The sequence below is a fragment of the Malania oleifera genome, chromosome 1 (assembly GCF_029873635.1).
Source record: "Malania oleifera isolate guangnan ecotype guangnan chromosome 1, ASM2987363v1, whole genome shotgun sequence".
Classification (NCBI taxonomy): Eukaryota; Viridiplantae; Streptophyta; class Magnoliopsida; order Santalales; family Ximeniaceae; genus Malania; species Malania oleifera.
In genome coordinates this window covers 151,066,674-151,084,466 of record NC_080417.1, presented here as the reverse complement: position 1 = coordinate 151,084,466, position 17,793 = coordinate 151,066,674, and the positions used below count along the sequence as shown (strand labels likewise).

The 17,793-nt window shown below is 38.5% G+C and overlaps 1 protein-coding gene across 2 annotated transcripts in view; it reads left to right on the top strand.

Moving 5' to 3' along the window:
• Positions 1-17,793, top strand: part of LOC131160209 (protein ENHANCED DOWNY MILDEW 2) — a 56,352-nt gene that overhangs the window by 18,110 nt on the left and 20,449 nt on the right. For both annotated transcript variants that reach the window (XM_058115635.1, XM_058115626.1), the window contains 4 exons: positions 71-218; positions 330-431; positions 11,445-11,537; positions 13,116-13,157. In XM_058115635.1, the coding sequence (XP_057971618.1) occupies positions 71-218; positions 330-431; positions 11,445-11,537; positions 13,116-13,157 (385 nt within the window). The remainder of the gene's footprint in view (positions 1-70; positions 219-329; positions 432-11,444; positions 11,538-13,115; positions 13,158-17,793) is intronic.

The window sequence follows — 17,793 nt, the reverse complement described above, 5'->3', positions numbered from 1 at the left end:
GATCTTAGGGGATTTTATCATCTTCTCTGTTTTTTGATTGTGGCCTATAATGATATAAAATTCTATGCAGAATCTTGGAACTAATGGAAGAATCTGCATCTTCTGTAACTATGGAAGAAATCATAAAGAAGCATAAGGTGCCATCTACGCATGCATACTGGTCAAAAAGTAATGTTGACAAGACCATTACACAGGGAAAGATTGAGGGAACTGTTGAGGTATATATTTCATTAGTTTCAAATGCCAATTATAGCCAAAAGTGAGGGTGTTAACTTTCTAGATAATGGCTCTTGTTGCTAGACATTATACTTAATCTTTGATATATGCAGGCTCTTCGAACAGCTTTACAGAAACTAGAACAAGGTTGCAGTATTGAGGATGCAAAAGCTGTTTGTGAACCCGAGGTTTTGCACCAGATAGTTCGTTGGAAGGTTTTTGTCTATTCTAAGTCCTGTTTTCTGATGATAATAGATATCTATGGTTATTGTTAATTAGCTTTTACTCGTCTTGGTAATTTTTTTACTCCTCGATACATGGTCACTCTGTCCATACCAATGCTTGCGTGGGCTATTTGTCTTATGATATTTGATCTCCTAGACTTCAATTTGAGCTGGGGGATTATTGGCTTAGAAAAGATATATTAAGAGAGAATACAAGCAAGAGTGGGCAATAAATCCTCAAAAAAAGAAAAAAAACAAAGAAAAAAGAAAACTCAAACAACAACTGCCCACCTTCCAAAAAACCTAAACAAAATGCTACCTAAGAAAACCTCATTTTTTCAAACCCTTCCCATTGTAGTTGATAGATCACTGTAAATTAGCCAATTACCATTATCCCTTCCTAGCCTTAATTTTTCCACCATTCAAGCAGGCTTCCTTTCCCTCTGAATCGGCCAACTGTACACCCTTTTTATCCAATAAATGTTGAAAACAAGACACAAAGCATTCACCCTACCAGTCCCATTCTGCTCAATCTTGTCTTCTTCCTCATCTACTTCAACATCCCCGAACCAAGGACTCTCTCTAAATTATCCTATGGAGATGGAGACTGCTAGGAAAGAACACCTATAAAATCTGAATAATATGATAAAAAACCAATTTGTTCTCAAACCTCAACTATAAGTATGCCACCATCATAATAAAAATCACTATGCAGATCATTCTCCTCATCTGACACATTTCCCAATTTCTTCTTATCAGTGGGAATTTCCTCACTAACCTTTTTTCAATCTATTTTCAACCTATTTGTTTCCTCAATGAAAAAATTCCCAGCGCTACGTTTTTTCAGGAACTTAAATGGCCTTCCAGCCCTTCAATGTCTCTCAATAGATTCAACACTTTCCCTCTACTTCTGCCTCTGACAAGTGTAAATTTGTGATATTGCTGATTTTTGGCAACCTGAGGATGTTTCACCCCATCCATCATTTGCCATTACTGGAACTTGCACCATCTTGATTCCCATACTCTATGTGGACAGCTGTACCGTTATCCTCCTCCATATGAACCTCCTGACAACCATGCCCCTTAGAAACCTCTCCAGTAAGCTCATCAGTCTTCAAGACTTCCCTTCTCCCGTTCCTCAGCTCGCTGGAGGAATGCTCATGCTGCTCATTTGCACTATACACCCTTGTTGGAGAGGAAGTACTACAAAGCTGTTTCTCTTCCACTTGCATGCTTTGAGCAAGATCAAGTCTGCTGTGTCCATAAGTTGATCCTTATCCACTAGCTGCAAATCTGAGATTTCTCCTCTCGTTGATTGGAGCCTCCCTACCTCCACCTTTCCCAACTGCAGAATGAAAGTTTTTTTCTTCCCAGATCTGCACCAACTTGTAGGATTTCTCTTCCACAGATTTGTGGAAATTTTCTTCCATACCCAGACTTGAGTGAATCCATCAAAGCAAACCACAAAACTGAGAAGTGAGAGCGAGAATAAGAGCAACTGCAAGAGTGAGAGTCATGTCTTTGACTCTTTGGAGATGATTAACAGCTAAAATTACTAGCGTTTTGACCATAGTGCTCATCTATGCTGCTTTATGGAACATACTTGGGATCTTCTTCTGTAAGTAAGCTTAGCAGAGATCTCTGTCTCGTGCCCAAATGGAAAGCAGCCAGGAACTCACACACCCATGGTTTTTAAACTCAGATTAGACTTGCCAGTCCGACCCGGCTCAACCGGAATCGGTCATCCTACTCGTCTGATCAGCATATAGAAACCGGATTTGTGTTGAACCAGACTGACCCGGTTGACTTGGCTAGAACCAGTATGAACCAGCCTGAGCTGGAGTCAATGGTGGGTCAACCCGCCCATACAGCATTAACATTTCGTCACCCAAAAAAAAAAAAGAAGCATTTGAGGAGCAGGCTAAGGATTTGAACCTGGGATGCTAGGCTGAAACTACCCGTCCGCTACCACATGGCCAAACTTTGCTATTGCACCTCTCTTCACATGAGAAATAAATATTATCAACTAAGTTAATGCACATGCATTAAATATATATTGAATTGTTTAACTCTTTAATAAATAATAACTAAAATCATACTCTTCTCTGCCCTCTAATATTTGTTTGGTTAAATTATATAAAATAGCTATAGCGAGTTTTTAATATATTTCACTATTAAAAAACTAAAAAGGTATAAATTAATCTAAATTTTTTATTAATTATTTTATTATAATTAGTCAATAAATGATTATGATCAATATCTTTACAATATTATTTTTAATGAATGTAATATTATTATTGTAAAATTTATACATAAATATAGGATTCTTTATATATATATATATGTGTGTGTGTGTGTGTGTGTGTATACATCTATCATTGGTTCGACCACCAGTTGGATCGACTCGATACCTTCATTGGGTCGATCACTGGTCCAGGTTTTAAAACTATGCACGCACCTTTTAAGTTTGACTCTTGTTAACGTGTTTAATGCATGCATTGTTTTTTCATCAACAAAAAGAAAATATATTATCAAGGCATCAAGGGGATGCCAACCCGTGGTATGAAACATCAACCACCCTATAGAGTGCCGCAAACATCAAGGATTACAAAATGATCATTAACAATTTTCCCATTAAGCCAGCTGGAGATAACAGTAATCCATTAGGCTTTGTAGGTCTGAAGCAAAGTAGATGAATCTTTGAAGGCTCTCTTATTTCTTTCCTTCCAAACCCACAAAAAATGGCGAGAGAGGGATGAGGCTCAATGCTTTTTGCTTCCAAGCCCAAATTTCCCCTCCAACCGAATTTGCTGTAATCCACTGCTGCCTAGTCAAGGAAGGAGCCAAATTCCACATGCATTCCTTATGTTGGCACTACCAGATGGAAGGGAATATTTTAACAGCCTTCATTGAGTGCCAACTAATGCTCCATTTATTTAGGATAACGAATTTTGTCATTTTTTGTAAGTTACCCTCTTTATTTTATGAGTGATTTTACATATAGAAAAGGATATTCACATGTTTTTCTTCTTTCTTTGGCGTTCTATGATATTGGGAAAATAGAAGTAAAACAATGACAATTTTTTGGTAATTGTTGGTGTCATGGGCCAAACGCTTCGCACCTTATGAAGAGCCATGAGGCAGTAGTTATAAGCTTATAGCACTCTCGCTTTATTAGCCACACAAAAAGATATTCACATGTTTTGCTTCATTCTTTCATGTTCTATGATATTGGGAAAAAGAAGGAAAAGAATGACGATGTTTTGGTAATGTTTGGTGTCATGGGCCTAGCACTTCACCCCTTGTCAAGTGCCGTGTGGCACTAGTTATAGCACTCTTACTTAACTAGTCAACTGAAAGTGTATTGCGGTTTCACAACATGAACAAATTCACAACCATCAAATACAAAGTTAAGCTGAAGTAGTAAACAAGCAAGTATGTAAACATGAGTCACGCGGTAAACTGTGAAGCAACACAATTCATAATCAAGACCTTCATAGGCAACATGTGTTTGGTGAGGGAGACAAGTAGGCTAAATACGTTTACAATAGATAGTGAGTTTTGCAATGATTAATGAACACTCCCCCTTCCCTAAAGAGCTCTCTACATTATTCTAGGTTTGGTGTTTGGAAACATTAAATTGACTTAGGAATCATATTCCCGTTTTACTCTAATGGTCCATTTGGAACTCAAAAAATATTGAGGAAAGGAAATGAAAATACGAAGGATTTCGCTTTTTTCATGTTTGGTTATGAAGGAAAATGAAAAGGAAAATAAAAAATACACCAAATCAACAAAAAAAAGTTTAATATTAAATGATTTCTCACTCAAGCCTATCTCATAGGATTTGGATCCACTCTCATCCAGCCCCACTAAATACATGTTACAACGGGAGTTGCCTTCAAGAATCCACTGTTGGTGTCTGAGATTTACTGGAGAACCAAAGTTTGAGACATTATTGTCTATATGGAATGAAGCAATCATCCATTTTGGTGTCTTATTGAATGATATTTTTAAGTTTTTTGAAGGTACGCTGATCATTAGTTGGCATTATTCTCTAGGAAGTAGGTCCAAACCAATTATTTAACGTCATAGCTAGTGGCAAAAAATCACAAGTGTTGTTTCTTTTTGTGTCTTACCTTGAAAACAGGTTAGTATTTGGGTGCCTTAGTGTCACGGTATGACTATTTTCACACCCTTGTGAAGGGCCGTGCGGCGCTAGCTAAAGCACTCTTGTTTAACTAGCCAGCCTATCGTTTACCAACATTCATCCACGAAACACTTTCATTAGCAATCAATCAATTGGCAGCGGAAACAATAAACATTCATGAAAGCCGTGGCAAGTAAGCAGTAAACATTGAAGCAAACGTAATTCATTAACAACACCTCCGTTGACATTGTGTACTTAGCGAGGGAGACAAGTAGGCTAAGCATGTTGACAATAGTTAGTGAGTTTTACAATAACTGATGAACACTCGCCCTCCTCTAAAGAGGTTTTTTGGTAATTATCATCCTGACACAAGGAAACATCAAAGTGACCGAGGAGTCATACTGCCTTATTTGACTTACAAAGACACTACTAACAAAAAATAACCCTACACTAGTATTTACATGATGGAAACCCATTCGAAGCACACGAGATAATCGGTCACAGGCAAGCATAATGCCCTGAACAAGCTTAGCTTGTGATATTCTCCCCCACTTATGCAGTTGACGTCTTCGTAGACTTTGGCGGTAGGTACACTTCAACTTTGTCCACGAACGACTTCAAATTTTCCATAGAAATCCAGCTGATTTCTTTGTCATCAAGGCACTTCCACTTCACTAGGAATTGTTGCCGCTTCTTCCTTGAGGATATGAACTTTCTGTCTGCAAGGATCTCTTCAACGTCATGTCTATCATGTTGCACTGTTTTCAACTCTGCTCTATTGGATTGACTTCTGCTCAGGTCATTGGTGTCGTCGTTGAACGGTTTGAGGCAGCTGACATGAAACTGCGGTCTTCTCCCCTGATCTGCCCACTTCTTCATTTGCTTAGAAGCTTTCTCCAGATTGGCTCGGGCAAACTCTGTATTCTGTCTCCATTCTCTGGTGAAGATGTACGCTCTGGGACTCTTTCGTTTGTACGGCTCGCCCACTATGTGAGGTAACAGCGGCAACTGGCCTGTAACAAGCTCAAAAGTGCTCTTGTTTGTTGTTGAGCTCCTTTGGGCATTGCCACAGAACGAAGCCACATCAAGTAGTTGCACGCCATTTTTCTGGTTGTCGTTGACAAAATGGCACAAGTACTCTTTCAGTAGCTCTCTAAATCTCTTCATCTGTCTGTCTGTCTGTCGGTGATAACTCGAAGAGATGTCAAGATATGACCTAAATATCCTGAAAAACTCTGTCAAGAATTTGTCAGCGAACATTAATTCTTGATCACAAATAATAACTTGGGGAACACTCCAATGTTTCACAACAGTCACAAGGAACAATTGTGTTCTGCCAAACAGTACTTTGGTGCGGCCATGAAAGTACTATACTTCTTCCGCTCTCCCTTGTCTTGTTGGCAAGTGAAACAAGTTTTGGTATAATCAACCACATCATCCCGCGTGGGCGGCCAATAATACCTTCCCAGTAGTTTTGTCATTGGAGTCATTCTTCGCGAATACCCCTTAACGAACTTCCTGCAATATCTAGTAAGGCCAAGAAAGGAACGCAACTCCTTCATTGTTGTGGGGATCTTTCGTTCTTGAATCATCCTTACCTTCTCCATACCCCTCCAGATATGACCTTATTCAAGCACATGGCCAAGGAATTTGTTGCTCCGCTGAGGGAAAGAGAAATTCTCCTTCTTCACATCTAGACTGTTTCCCCTCAACCTGTCGAACACCTTCTGTAGATGCTCTTCATGTTTCCTCTGAAACAACACAGATGCTCCCAACAGTGTTTGGAAGGGCGAACACATCCCGCTTCCAATTCATCAAATTGTTTTCACAACTCTACTATTTGTCGAGGTGCAATTCGACATGGCCCTTTAGTAGGTGGTTTCACTCTTGATAACAACTCGATCTCATGCTCCACAGTCCGTCGTGAAGGCAAATTGTGAGGCAGCTTATCCGATAACACCTCCTTATTCTCATCCAACGCCGCTTGGATGGTCGTAGGCTCCAGTTCTTGGCCTACTCCTTTGTCTACCACCACCGTCGCTAGACGTGTCTACTCATCCTAACCCAATCCTTCATTGAGTTGTTTGACTGAAAGGGACTTCCCGTCGTCTCCTTTCGTTGCAACGACTTGCACCATGCACAAGTGATCTCCCATCAGACACGGGGAACCAGTCGAAGGCATCAGCATTGCCCTCGTCCCCCTTAGGAACTTTATTCCTAGATTAATTGGAAAGTCATCCAATGGCACCACTGTGAAATTCGCATGACCTTCCCATTGTCCAAGCTTTACAGTCACTTGCTTGGCTACTCCTAGAGCAGGCTGGGCTACAGAGTTAATTGCTTTCACGCGTCCTGTATCGTTCTCTAAGAATAAGTTGAGTCTCCATGCTTCCAATTGCGAAACAAAATTATGAGTAGCCCCCGTATCCACCATAGTGCGAGCATAGTAGTTAAAGGCGCGCCTAGGCGCAAGGCGCAGTGAAGCGAAGAGGCTTGCGCCTCAAACCAGGTGAGGTGAGGCTACCTGCAAGAGGCGACGCTGGGCGAGACGAGGCGCACTGGGGCGACAGGCGCAGTGAGTCGCGCCTTGTGAATTTTTAGCCATTTAAAGTAGAGAAATAGCCACAGCCAAACCCGTAGCCCTCCTTCGACTCGAATGAACATAGCCCTCGCCCCTCTCGGCCCTTCGAAGCCCTTAGTGAGTTCGTCTTGCACATTCGAACCAGCAGGAGCCTTCGCGATTCTTCGAACCAGCAACGTGAGCTTGTCTGCGAGCCTTCGAACCAGCTGGGAGCCTTCGCTACTTCGTCTTCGAGCTTCGAACCAGGATCGTGAGTTTGTCTTTGACATTTTGAAGAAGCACGACCCTTCGCGACTTCGTTTCCAACCAGCAGGAGCCCTCGCGAGTTCTTCTTCTTCTTCTTCCTGCTCCCTGCTTGTTGCGTGCTACGTGCTGCTGCCTGCTGCCTGCTGCCTTCTGCTTCTCTTTTTCTTCTTCTTCTTCTTCTTCCTGCTACCTGTGTGCTGCGTGCTGCCTGCTACTTCTCTTTTTCTTTTCTTTATATGTAAGCTTATAAATTAAATATTTTCTTTAATTAATTTAAGCTTATAAATTATAACTAATACATAATATTTATTTTTTTTTACTGAAATTTACCTACTGTTTTTAAATTTGTAATATTTAATTTAATTAATGTAAGTTTATAAATTATAACTAATACATAATATTTATTCTTTTTATTGAAATTTGGCTACTCTTTCTCTTCTTCTTCTTTATATGTAATTACTAATTAAATATTTAGTTTAATTAATGCAAGTTTATAAGTTATAACTAATACATAATATTTATTCTTCTTACTGAAATTTAGCTACTATTTTTTAATTTGTAATATTTAGTTTAATTAATGTGAGTTTATAAATTATAACTAATACATAATATTTATTTATTTTATTGAAATATAGCTACTATTTTTTGATTTGTACTCTTTTCTTTTGATGTTGAACTATGTTGAATTGTTGATGCTTTTGGGCTAAATTTTCAATTTTGTAATTGAGTTTTTTGGCATTTTAAATTCTAATATTACTAGATATTCATATGTTCATATATCAATTACCCCAAATAGATATTTTACCCCATTTTAATAATTGTGCGCCTCACCTTCATGAGGCGCGCGCCTTCGCCTCGCGCCTCGACTTCAAAGACCCTTTGCGCCTCGGCTCGCCTCGCGCCTCTAACTACTATGAGTGCGAGTACGCTTCCCGTTTATCCTCAAGTCCACAAACATTAACCTTTTTGCTCGTGTAACTTTCGGTGTTTTTGCCTGCTTTTCCAATGCGCTCACCAGCCACACTGAACCCACCCTCGGGGCATGATCCTCTTCCTCCTCGCTTTCCACCCCTTTTCCCGAAGTAGAAGCTTGTAAGACATTGAATAGTCCCTTGTGTCGACACTCACTCATTCTGTGATATCCACCACACAAGTAACACAAAATTTTACTCTTACCTTTTCCATTGGGTGTGTTGAACCCTTGAGACGACGAAGCTTCCTTTGATGTTATGATTTAGAGTCGGCTCCCCCATTCTTGGGTTTGCCTTTCTTGAAAGACTTTCTACTGTTTCCCTCTCCGCCAAACCGTTTGGACGAAGTAGTATCATCACCAGCGTAGTCAGTCAAGCGTTCTGCAGCTGCTTGTGCCATTGACAAGTCTTGAACCCTTTGCCTATGAAGTTCAATTCTTGCCCACGGTTTCATCCCCTCTAGAAAATAGAACAACTTGTCCTTCTCCAACATATTCCGAATATCCAACATCAAAGCAGAAAATTGTTTCACGTATTCCCTGATCGACCCCGTATGCTTGAGATCTCTTAGTTTTCTCCTTGCATTATACTCAACATTTTCAGAGAAGAATTGGGCCTTGAGCTCTCTCTTCAAGTCTGCCCAACTATCGATTATACAACTTCCATTTTCAATTTCTCTGTACTTGGTACGCCACCACAGTTTAGCGTCACCAACCAAGTACATGGTCGCAGTATCCACCTTTGCCTGTTCTGAGGTCATCCTCACAGCGTGAAAGTATTGCTCTACATCAAACAAGAAGTTCTCTAACTCCTTGGCATCCCGGGCACCCCCATACGTCGTGGGTTCTGGTACCTTGGTCTTGCTAACTCTCGGAGTGTTGGAGTTCCCCATAGCAAGAACTATCAGATTCACCTTCGCATCCAGATCAGCCATCCGCGACTGCAAAGTTTCAACTGTGTGGCGAAAGTCCTCTGACATGTCGCCTATCAAACTTGCTTGATGTTTTTGTGTTCCCATCATTTCATCAACAAGTTCTCTCATTTGGGCCACCTCCGCGGCCATAGTGTTGGTTGTTGCCTCAACTTGTGCTTCCAGCACGCTGATCCTCTCAGCATTGTTTGGTGCCATGGTCACTTACCAAAGCTTTCCAAATCCAACAACGAAGGCAATCGAATTCACGTAGTAACTCAACCTTGGGCTTTGATACCAAGTGTCACGGTGCGACTATTTTCACACCCTTGTGAAGGGCCGTGCGACGCTAGCTAAAACACTCTTATTTAACTAGCCAGTCTATCGTTTACCAACATTCATCCATGAAACACTTTCATTAGCATTCAATCAATTGACAACGGAAACAGTTAGCATTCATGAAAGTCGTGGCAAGCAAGCAGTAAATATTGAAGCAAACGTAATTATTAACACCACCTCTGTTAACATTGTGTACTTAGTGAGGGAGGCAAGTAGGCTAAGCACATTGACAATAGCTAGTGAGTTTTACAATGACTGATGAACACTCACCCTCCCCTAAAGAGATTTTTGGTAATTATCATCCTGACACTAGGAAACATCAAAGTGACCGAGGAATCATACTGCCTTATTTGACTTACAAAGACACTACTAATAGAAAATGACCCTACACTAGTATTACATGATGGAAATCCATCCCAAGCACACGAGATAAGCGGTCACAGGCAAGCATAATGCTTTGAACAAGCTTAGCTTGTGACATTTAGCATCACCATTGTAAAGATGATGTTATAGTGAGGATTATGATGACAATTGTATAAGATAGTCATGTGAATTGTGATTGTTTTGAATCTTTTGATGGTGTTAAAAAAATGTAATTAATGATAATGGGGTGAGTATAGCACATATTGTTGCTAAAGTGAACTGATGATTTTCATAAAAAAATGTTTAGATAATTTTAGCAAGTGCAGTTCTCAGTTAAAGTAGTTTTTCATTTCTTTTGGATCTAGGAATGGTTATGAATGGTACTTCTGGTTATTGATAAGGTAGTATGAGTACCAGAATTTTGTAGCATAATGGACTGATAGGTTAGCTTTTCATGAAAAACCTTTTTATAGTGTGCTAAGATATGGGAGGGGGAAAATTAGCTTTTTGCAAATAAACTATTTATAGTTTATAACTTATTCTCCTGATATGGGAAGAATGATATGATCACAAGATCTAAAGTGCTGAATTAGTTCCAGGAAATAGCAATTGCTATGGTGTTTGTAATGCATTGTTACCCTTGTTTGTGCTGGTGCCAGACGATATTTCGGAAATGCTGTTGTTGTTGTGACAGTTATGATTTTAGTATTATGATAATCTAATTTAAGCAACAATTTATTAATAATTAATATTTTGCGAGAGGCATATTCTACAAAATTCCCAACTACATTTTGTTTATCATTTATTTATTTATTTGGGGTGGAGGCGGTGGGAGGGGGGGACATGCCCTTGTTCAGAAGGTGCTGACCAATTTCAGTTGAATATTATTTGTGGGATGTAGTGTTATTTATGTTCCAGTTCTTCATCATACGGGAGCTGAATGGCAGTTTACTTGACATGGCAGGGTTCAGCATGAGAATTGTGTGCTTGAGGATTATGTAAATGCCTGCTGCTTTGCGTTTGTTTCAATTGATGTGTATGTTTTTGTATTTTTTTGAAACTTAATTCAATTTGCACGAAACAAAAATTTGATCATTACAATAACACAAAACACCACCTAGTGGGACTTAAGGCTTTGTTGTTGTTATTATACACTAACACAAGCTCATTAATTTGTTAAAGTTGCTTGACTAGGCTATAGGCTAAAATTTGGCCTATATTTGCATTTTTGTTTGCAATATGTCTGTGTGTTGATTTTTGAAAAGATATTTTGCCAGTACATTATTTGAACATGTGCAAATATTGATGTCATGTTATGTTGCATCTATTATATTGACATTTGATTTTCATATGATGATGTGACCATTAGCCACAAAGCCTTATGTCTGTGGGGTCAGCTAAAATGATTAGTTCCATAAATTTTATGGATTCTTACTGAATGCAGAACAAGCTCAAAGTTTATCTTGCTCCTTTTCTCCATGGCATGCGCTATACATCTTTTGGTCGCCATTTTACAAAGGTGGACAAGCTAAAAGAGGTGAATTTTCTTCTTACCTCATGCTATGCAGTACATTTGAGCAAAGCCTTAAATTCTTCTTACTTCTCCATACATCTATATTGAATGCTACGTCAAAGATTTAATTATGGTACTCTCTGTTCCCAATGTCATGTGGATTTTATTCAGTGTGCCAGCTGCATTCGCTTTAGTTCTTAATAGTTGTGCAATTTGTTATTGTTGAATTTAAAATGTCATCATTAGGATTTTAACTAGATTTATGTTTCTTACTTGTTTGTTGCTATGATAGATAAATGTGTTGTGATCTTTGAGCTTTGTTGATAGAATTTTGGATGGGAGCCCAACCTAAAATCTAGTGAAGGTAGATTGTCGTATTCAGCACAAATATACTCATGTGGACATTCTTTGGTGGATTTAATTAGAATGTAAGATAAGGCATTGTCACAGCTTTTGGTTATCCTTATAAAGGATCAGAATCCATCATCTTCTTGTTTTGTTTATTAGATCAATTGTGAAATGAGTTTGCTACAACTCAAGATTCAAACTTTGTGTGTTCCTACGAGTATTTTTGTTACTAATTTTCATTTTAAACCATATAGGGAGCTTGACGATGTTGCTTATATTGCCTTCATATCCTCTGCATTCCATGTTCATTTCATGTTTATTTCATGTTAATGTTAAGCTGTAGAGAGAGCTTAATGATAAATGGATCAATCTGCACACGCGCGCACACACACATACACGCACAAGTAAGTTTGAAGCAATGTTCTGTTTGAAAGCCTTTCCACAGTAAATTTTTTCAGACATGAACCGCGATTCAAGCTCATTTAGAACTAAAATTCTCTTCATACTTAAGCTCAAAGTGCAATGTCAACTACGAAACACAATCAGGGGTCTCGATGAGAATGGCTCTCTCTGCATGTGACCATGAATGTTTGGCTTTGAACAAAATTGCGTCATTATGTTGTTAGAAGTTCAATCTTTAATCAGTTGGATGCTTTTGGATTGTCTCAAATTCATTAAGTCAACCAGCTGAGCTGCTATCTTGTTGTTCCCATGGGGTATACTGCCGTCATTCAGATAATTCCAGGTGCTTTTTACCTTAGTGTGGGGAATAATCACCTGAAAACCAGCAGGTGTACAGTTATTTTGTTATGGAAAAGATTGTCATGTGTTTTACCTCTGACTCTTCTGGACAAAGCATGTCTGTGGAAATTCCTAATTTACTCTCCAAGCGTATGCTATAACACATGGATGCAAAAGATCTCTTTTATGTAGTTAATAATTTAGAGAATTAGCAGCAGCAAAGGTTTTTGTTGTTGTTTCAAATTATAATTTAATGCTACATTTCATTGTTATATGTGTTGTTTTTTCTATCGTGGAAAATTTAGATTTTTGAGACTTGTAGTTCTTTTAGTTGATAGCTTCTGACTTCTATCTGTTTATACTTACAGGGTCTTTATGCATGATTTTTATGATTTATTACTATTGAAATTTGAGTGGTGTAACGATCTGAGTTTGAATGAATGTCAAATGTTTTAGCAATGCTCACTGTCATCCAGCTTTAGGGGATAATAAAACTCTGATTTTATCGTGCAGATTGTGGATAGGCTACATTGGTATGTCCAAGAAGGTGACATGGTAAGGGTTTGTGTACCTTTTCTTTCTTTCTATTTACCTAATTTTACTTCTGGACTGGATTTGGAAAATTACTTTTTCTTATTACAATATAGAGAATTGAAATTATTGAGATAATGTTGACAACGGCGTCATGGTGTTGCATGCTTGGATAAAGTTAGTGAATTTAGTTATTAAAGGTTTAAGGCACATTGGGTTGCAAAGGTCTCTTGCAGCCTAGGGGGAAGACTCAAAGCAATGTTTAGGTTTAGCAAATAAGGTGCATATCCATGTATTCTGTGCGTATGTACCTTGTATAAAACATTCAAACTAATCTTGTAAATATGCAATATGCACTTGTTTCAACCAAGATATTGTATAATATGAATAATATAAGCTCAAATAGCTTGAATCCTTAACCATTTAACATTTAACATGGAATTAATGACAAGAAAATGAAGTCAAAAGATAAAATGTTATAGAAAATAGAAATATTGGCAATATATAGTCAGTTGAAGCAACTATATTCAATGTCTAAATGTAAAGGAATCAAAAGCCAAACATCTTGCTAGCAGCTACTTAAAGTAACGAGCATAAGATGGCCATAAAGGACCTAAGATCTGAGTATCATTATTGTTGTCAGTATGATCATAGTCATCCTTTTCCCTGTTATTCAACTTGTAAAACCTCAAAATCTTCTTCTTCATTCTCCTTTAAAGTTTGGATAAAGGATAATCTCTTGCATTCACTTTGTAATATTTTTTAAAAGATTTGACTCCTATGAAATTTGAAAAAAATTGAAAGCCCAAGGGCCTGTTTAGCCGTGGAGAACAATTTTCATTTTCTATTTTCATTTTTTAGTTTTCGAAGATAATATTAAGAAAGATAGAAAATGAGTCCAGTGGGGTTTTAGTCTTGTAATTTTTATTTATTTATTTATTTATTTTTTTGTGATTTTCTGACTAGATCTAGTTTCCCTTTTCCTCTCTGTACATCCATTTGGAAGGCCAAAGGCCCCTCCAAAATCAAGGCTTTTATTTGGTTAGTTCCGCTTGATAGAATTAATACCAATAACTTGCTCAGATCAGGAGACCTTTGAAGGCTCTATCTCTAGATGTCTGTGTACTTTGTTTTAACTGTTCAGTGATTATGCATGGAGGGTATGGAATAAGATAAGTGGTTTTTAAGGCAAATGTTGAGTGAGTTCAAAGGCAATGGAGATATGTGGTTTTTTAGGCAAATGTTGAGTGAGTTCGAAGGCAATGGAGGACTTTTTTTGTAGTTTCTTTTGTTGGCTTTGGAAGGAAAAAGGAAAGGGCAGTGTTGATGCTTGAAAGTAGATTGCCGCTTCTGAGTTTGATTAAGTCGAAAGTTGATGAAGTTTTCCTTTTACCTTGGATCTGCAAAATCAGGGGTAGGTTCTTAGGAGGTCTTGGGGGATTTCTTCGATGCCTAAGTTAGTTGAAAGTTTTTTGGTTAAGGCGTGAAAAAGAGAGTGAATCTGTCTTTTTTAAGTTAACTTACCTCTTTTATTACTCGATTTCTCTTCTCTTAATTGCCTTTATGGGCCTCCTCCTTCCAGTCATGGTGGGGGTCTCATTTTCTTCATGAGAGTGGTAGTTGAGGCTTTGGAGTAGGTGGGATAGTTTGATTCCTCCTTTGAGAGGAATACCTCGGTTGTGGGACCTACGTGGAGGTAGATCAAGGCTCCAAGAGGAGCACCTCAATTGTGAGGCCCACGTGGAGGCAGGTCAAGGTTCCAAGGGGAGCACCTTGTCATGGGGTCCATGTGGAGGTTGTTTAAGGCTCCAAGAGGAGCACCTTAGTCATAGGGCCCATGTGGAGGTCCACCAATGCTTCTAGAGGAGCACCTCAATCGCGCGGCGCACATGAAGGTCATACAAGGCTTCAAGATGAACACCTTGATCTTAAGGCCTATGTGGAGGTTGGTTAAGGTTCCAAGAGGAGCACCAAGGTTATGGGCCTCAAATGGAGGTTATACAAGGCTCCAAGAGGGAGCACCTTGGTTGTGGGGCCCACATGGAGGTCGGTTAAGGCTCCAAGAGGGGTGGTGAACCTGTATGAGGACTACTTCAAATATAGGTTGCGACTTCCTTTAATCCCTCACCTATTTGAGGTACTTTAATTCTACGGGCTTGCTCCAGGTCAGTTAGTTCCGAATTCTTATTTGAGCCTGGTTAGCTTCGCTGCCTTGGAGAAATTGATGAATAGCTGCCTTAGTCGAAGGAGAGACTTCGGAGACAAGGTACACACCTCTTGATCAACCTGATAAGAAGACAAAGCAGCTTGGTTGGTAAGTTCAACCTCACTTCATTTGCCACTTTTCACTTGCAATCTCTCTTTCAGTTTCTTTGGTGCACCTCAGTTGCGTGGCCTACTTCTCACTCGATTATGACCTTAATAGATGCCCCCTCTTTTGTAGTTTGGTAACTTGAATTGAGTTGCTGGAAGATAAAAGAGTCCTTTTGCATGCTTCTTTGAATTGAGATGTTGTCACTCTATCAGAGCGCCTATTTTGTCTTGGAATGAATGAGATGCTCTTCTTGGAGCCCTAGATGACCTCCATATGGGCCCCACGACCGAGGTGCTTCTCTTGGATCCTTATATGACTTCCATGTGGGCCCCATCACCAAGGTTCTCCTCTTGGAGCTTTGACCGATCTCCAAGTGGACCCTATGACCAAGGTGCTCCTTTAGGAGCCTTAATTGACCTCCATGTGGGCACGACGATCGAGGTGCTCCCCTTGGAATCTTAACCTACCTCAATGTGAGCCCACAATCGAGGTGCTCCTTTTGGAGCCTTAACTGACCTCCACGTGGGCTCCAACCCAAAGTGCTACATTTGGGAACATAGTAGTCAAAGGTGTAAGGTGCACCGAGGCATAGAGGGTACTTGGAGCCGAGGCTCGAGGTAAAGGCGCACGCCTCACGAAGGTGAGGCGCACAATTATTTAAATTGTGTATAATGCCTATTTGGTGGGTAATTGATATAAAAACACGTCAATAGTAATATTAGAATTTAAAAGGCCAAAATATTTAATCGTAATTATGACAACCAAGTACCAAGTTCCAAGTGAAACAAACATAGTTCAACATAAGTAATTAAGCATGCAAGATTTCAAGCTTCAAATTTGAAATGAAATAAAATTGCTAGGCTGAAGGCCGAGAAGCATCTTCAATATCATAAGAAAAAGTACAATAAAACAGCAGCTAAATTCAGTAAAAAAATGTTATATATTAATATATTTCAGAAAAATGTATAGTTTTATACTGCATTTTCAAACAAATTACAAAACAGCAGCAAAATTCAGTAAAAAAAAATATTAATTATAAATTATAGACTTGCATTAAACTGCATAATTAGTTACACATTATATAATATTAACTTAGAGGCTTAATGCAACTTAATTTTATAAGAAGAAGCAGCCAGCAGGAGGCAGCAGAATTGAAGAAGAACTGAAAAAGAAGAAGAAGAAGAAGAACTAAAGAAGAAGATGAAGAAGAAGAACTGAAGAAGTACAAGAAGAGTGCGAAGAAGCAGAAGAACTGAAAAAGAAGCAACATAAGAAGAAGAAGAAGTAGTAGAAGAAGAATGGAAGAAGAAGAAGACGACGATGACGATGACGACTTACTAGTTTGAAAATCGAAGCAACCTGACGACCCTTGAAGACTCGAACCTCAAAGACGAAGGGCTCTTGCTGGTTTGAAGGCTCGAAGATGGGCTCGTGTAGGGCTCTTGCTGGTTCGAAGGCTTGAAGACGAACTTGTGAAGGGCTCCTGTTGGTTTGAACACGAGCTCGCGAAGTGCTTTAGTTGGTTCGAAGGCTGGAAGACGAGCTCGCATAGGGCTTCTACTGGTTCGAAGGCTTGAAGACGAACTTGTGAAGGGGCTTTTGTTGGCATGGTCTTAAATTTCCAAGAAATTGTCGAAATATCCAGGAAAAATTTCAATTTCCGTCATCCTCGAAATCGAAATGGCAATCAATTTCCATCTTGCATAATTTTTATCGAAATCTCAATGAATCATTCGAAATTTATCAAAATTTAGAAATTTTAGCAAAACTTGTCGAAATTTGAACTATGCAATTAAATTTCTTTGGAATGCAAATGAGAGATTTAGGAGTGAAGTTAAATTTCTCGCTTAATTTATTATTATTATTTTTTTATCGAAACAAAAGATTATTACAAGTGCTTTTGAAATTATATGAAAAAGTAAACTTACAACAACATTTTATTTAACCATTTATGTCTAAATTATCATTATTTATATAATAAATAATATTTAAATGATTTTTGAATTTCATTTGTATTAACTGATTTACTAAATATGTTTAATGGACATTATCTTACAAATATGTTTGATGCACATATTATATTACAACTTCTCCACCTCATACACATTATAGATGTATTTACTTGTAATTTTTTAGTCCTAAAACTTACATTATTATGTTTATTAATTATTTCTAAAGCTTTACAAAAGAATTCCATGCTTTACTACTTATTTCCATTATTTTGTCAAATCAAAATTGAAATCGAAATTGAGATCGAAATCAAAATTTTCATGGAAATTTCTGTACTTTTGTAGCTTCGAAATTTGAGTCGAAATTGAAATTTAAGACCTTGACTGCTGGTGTCGG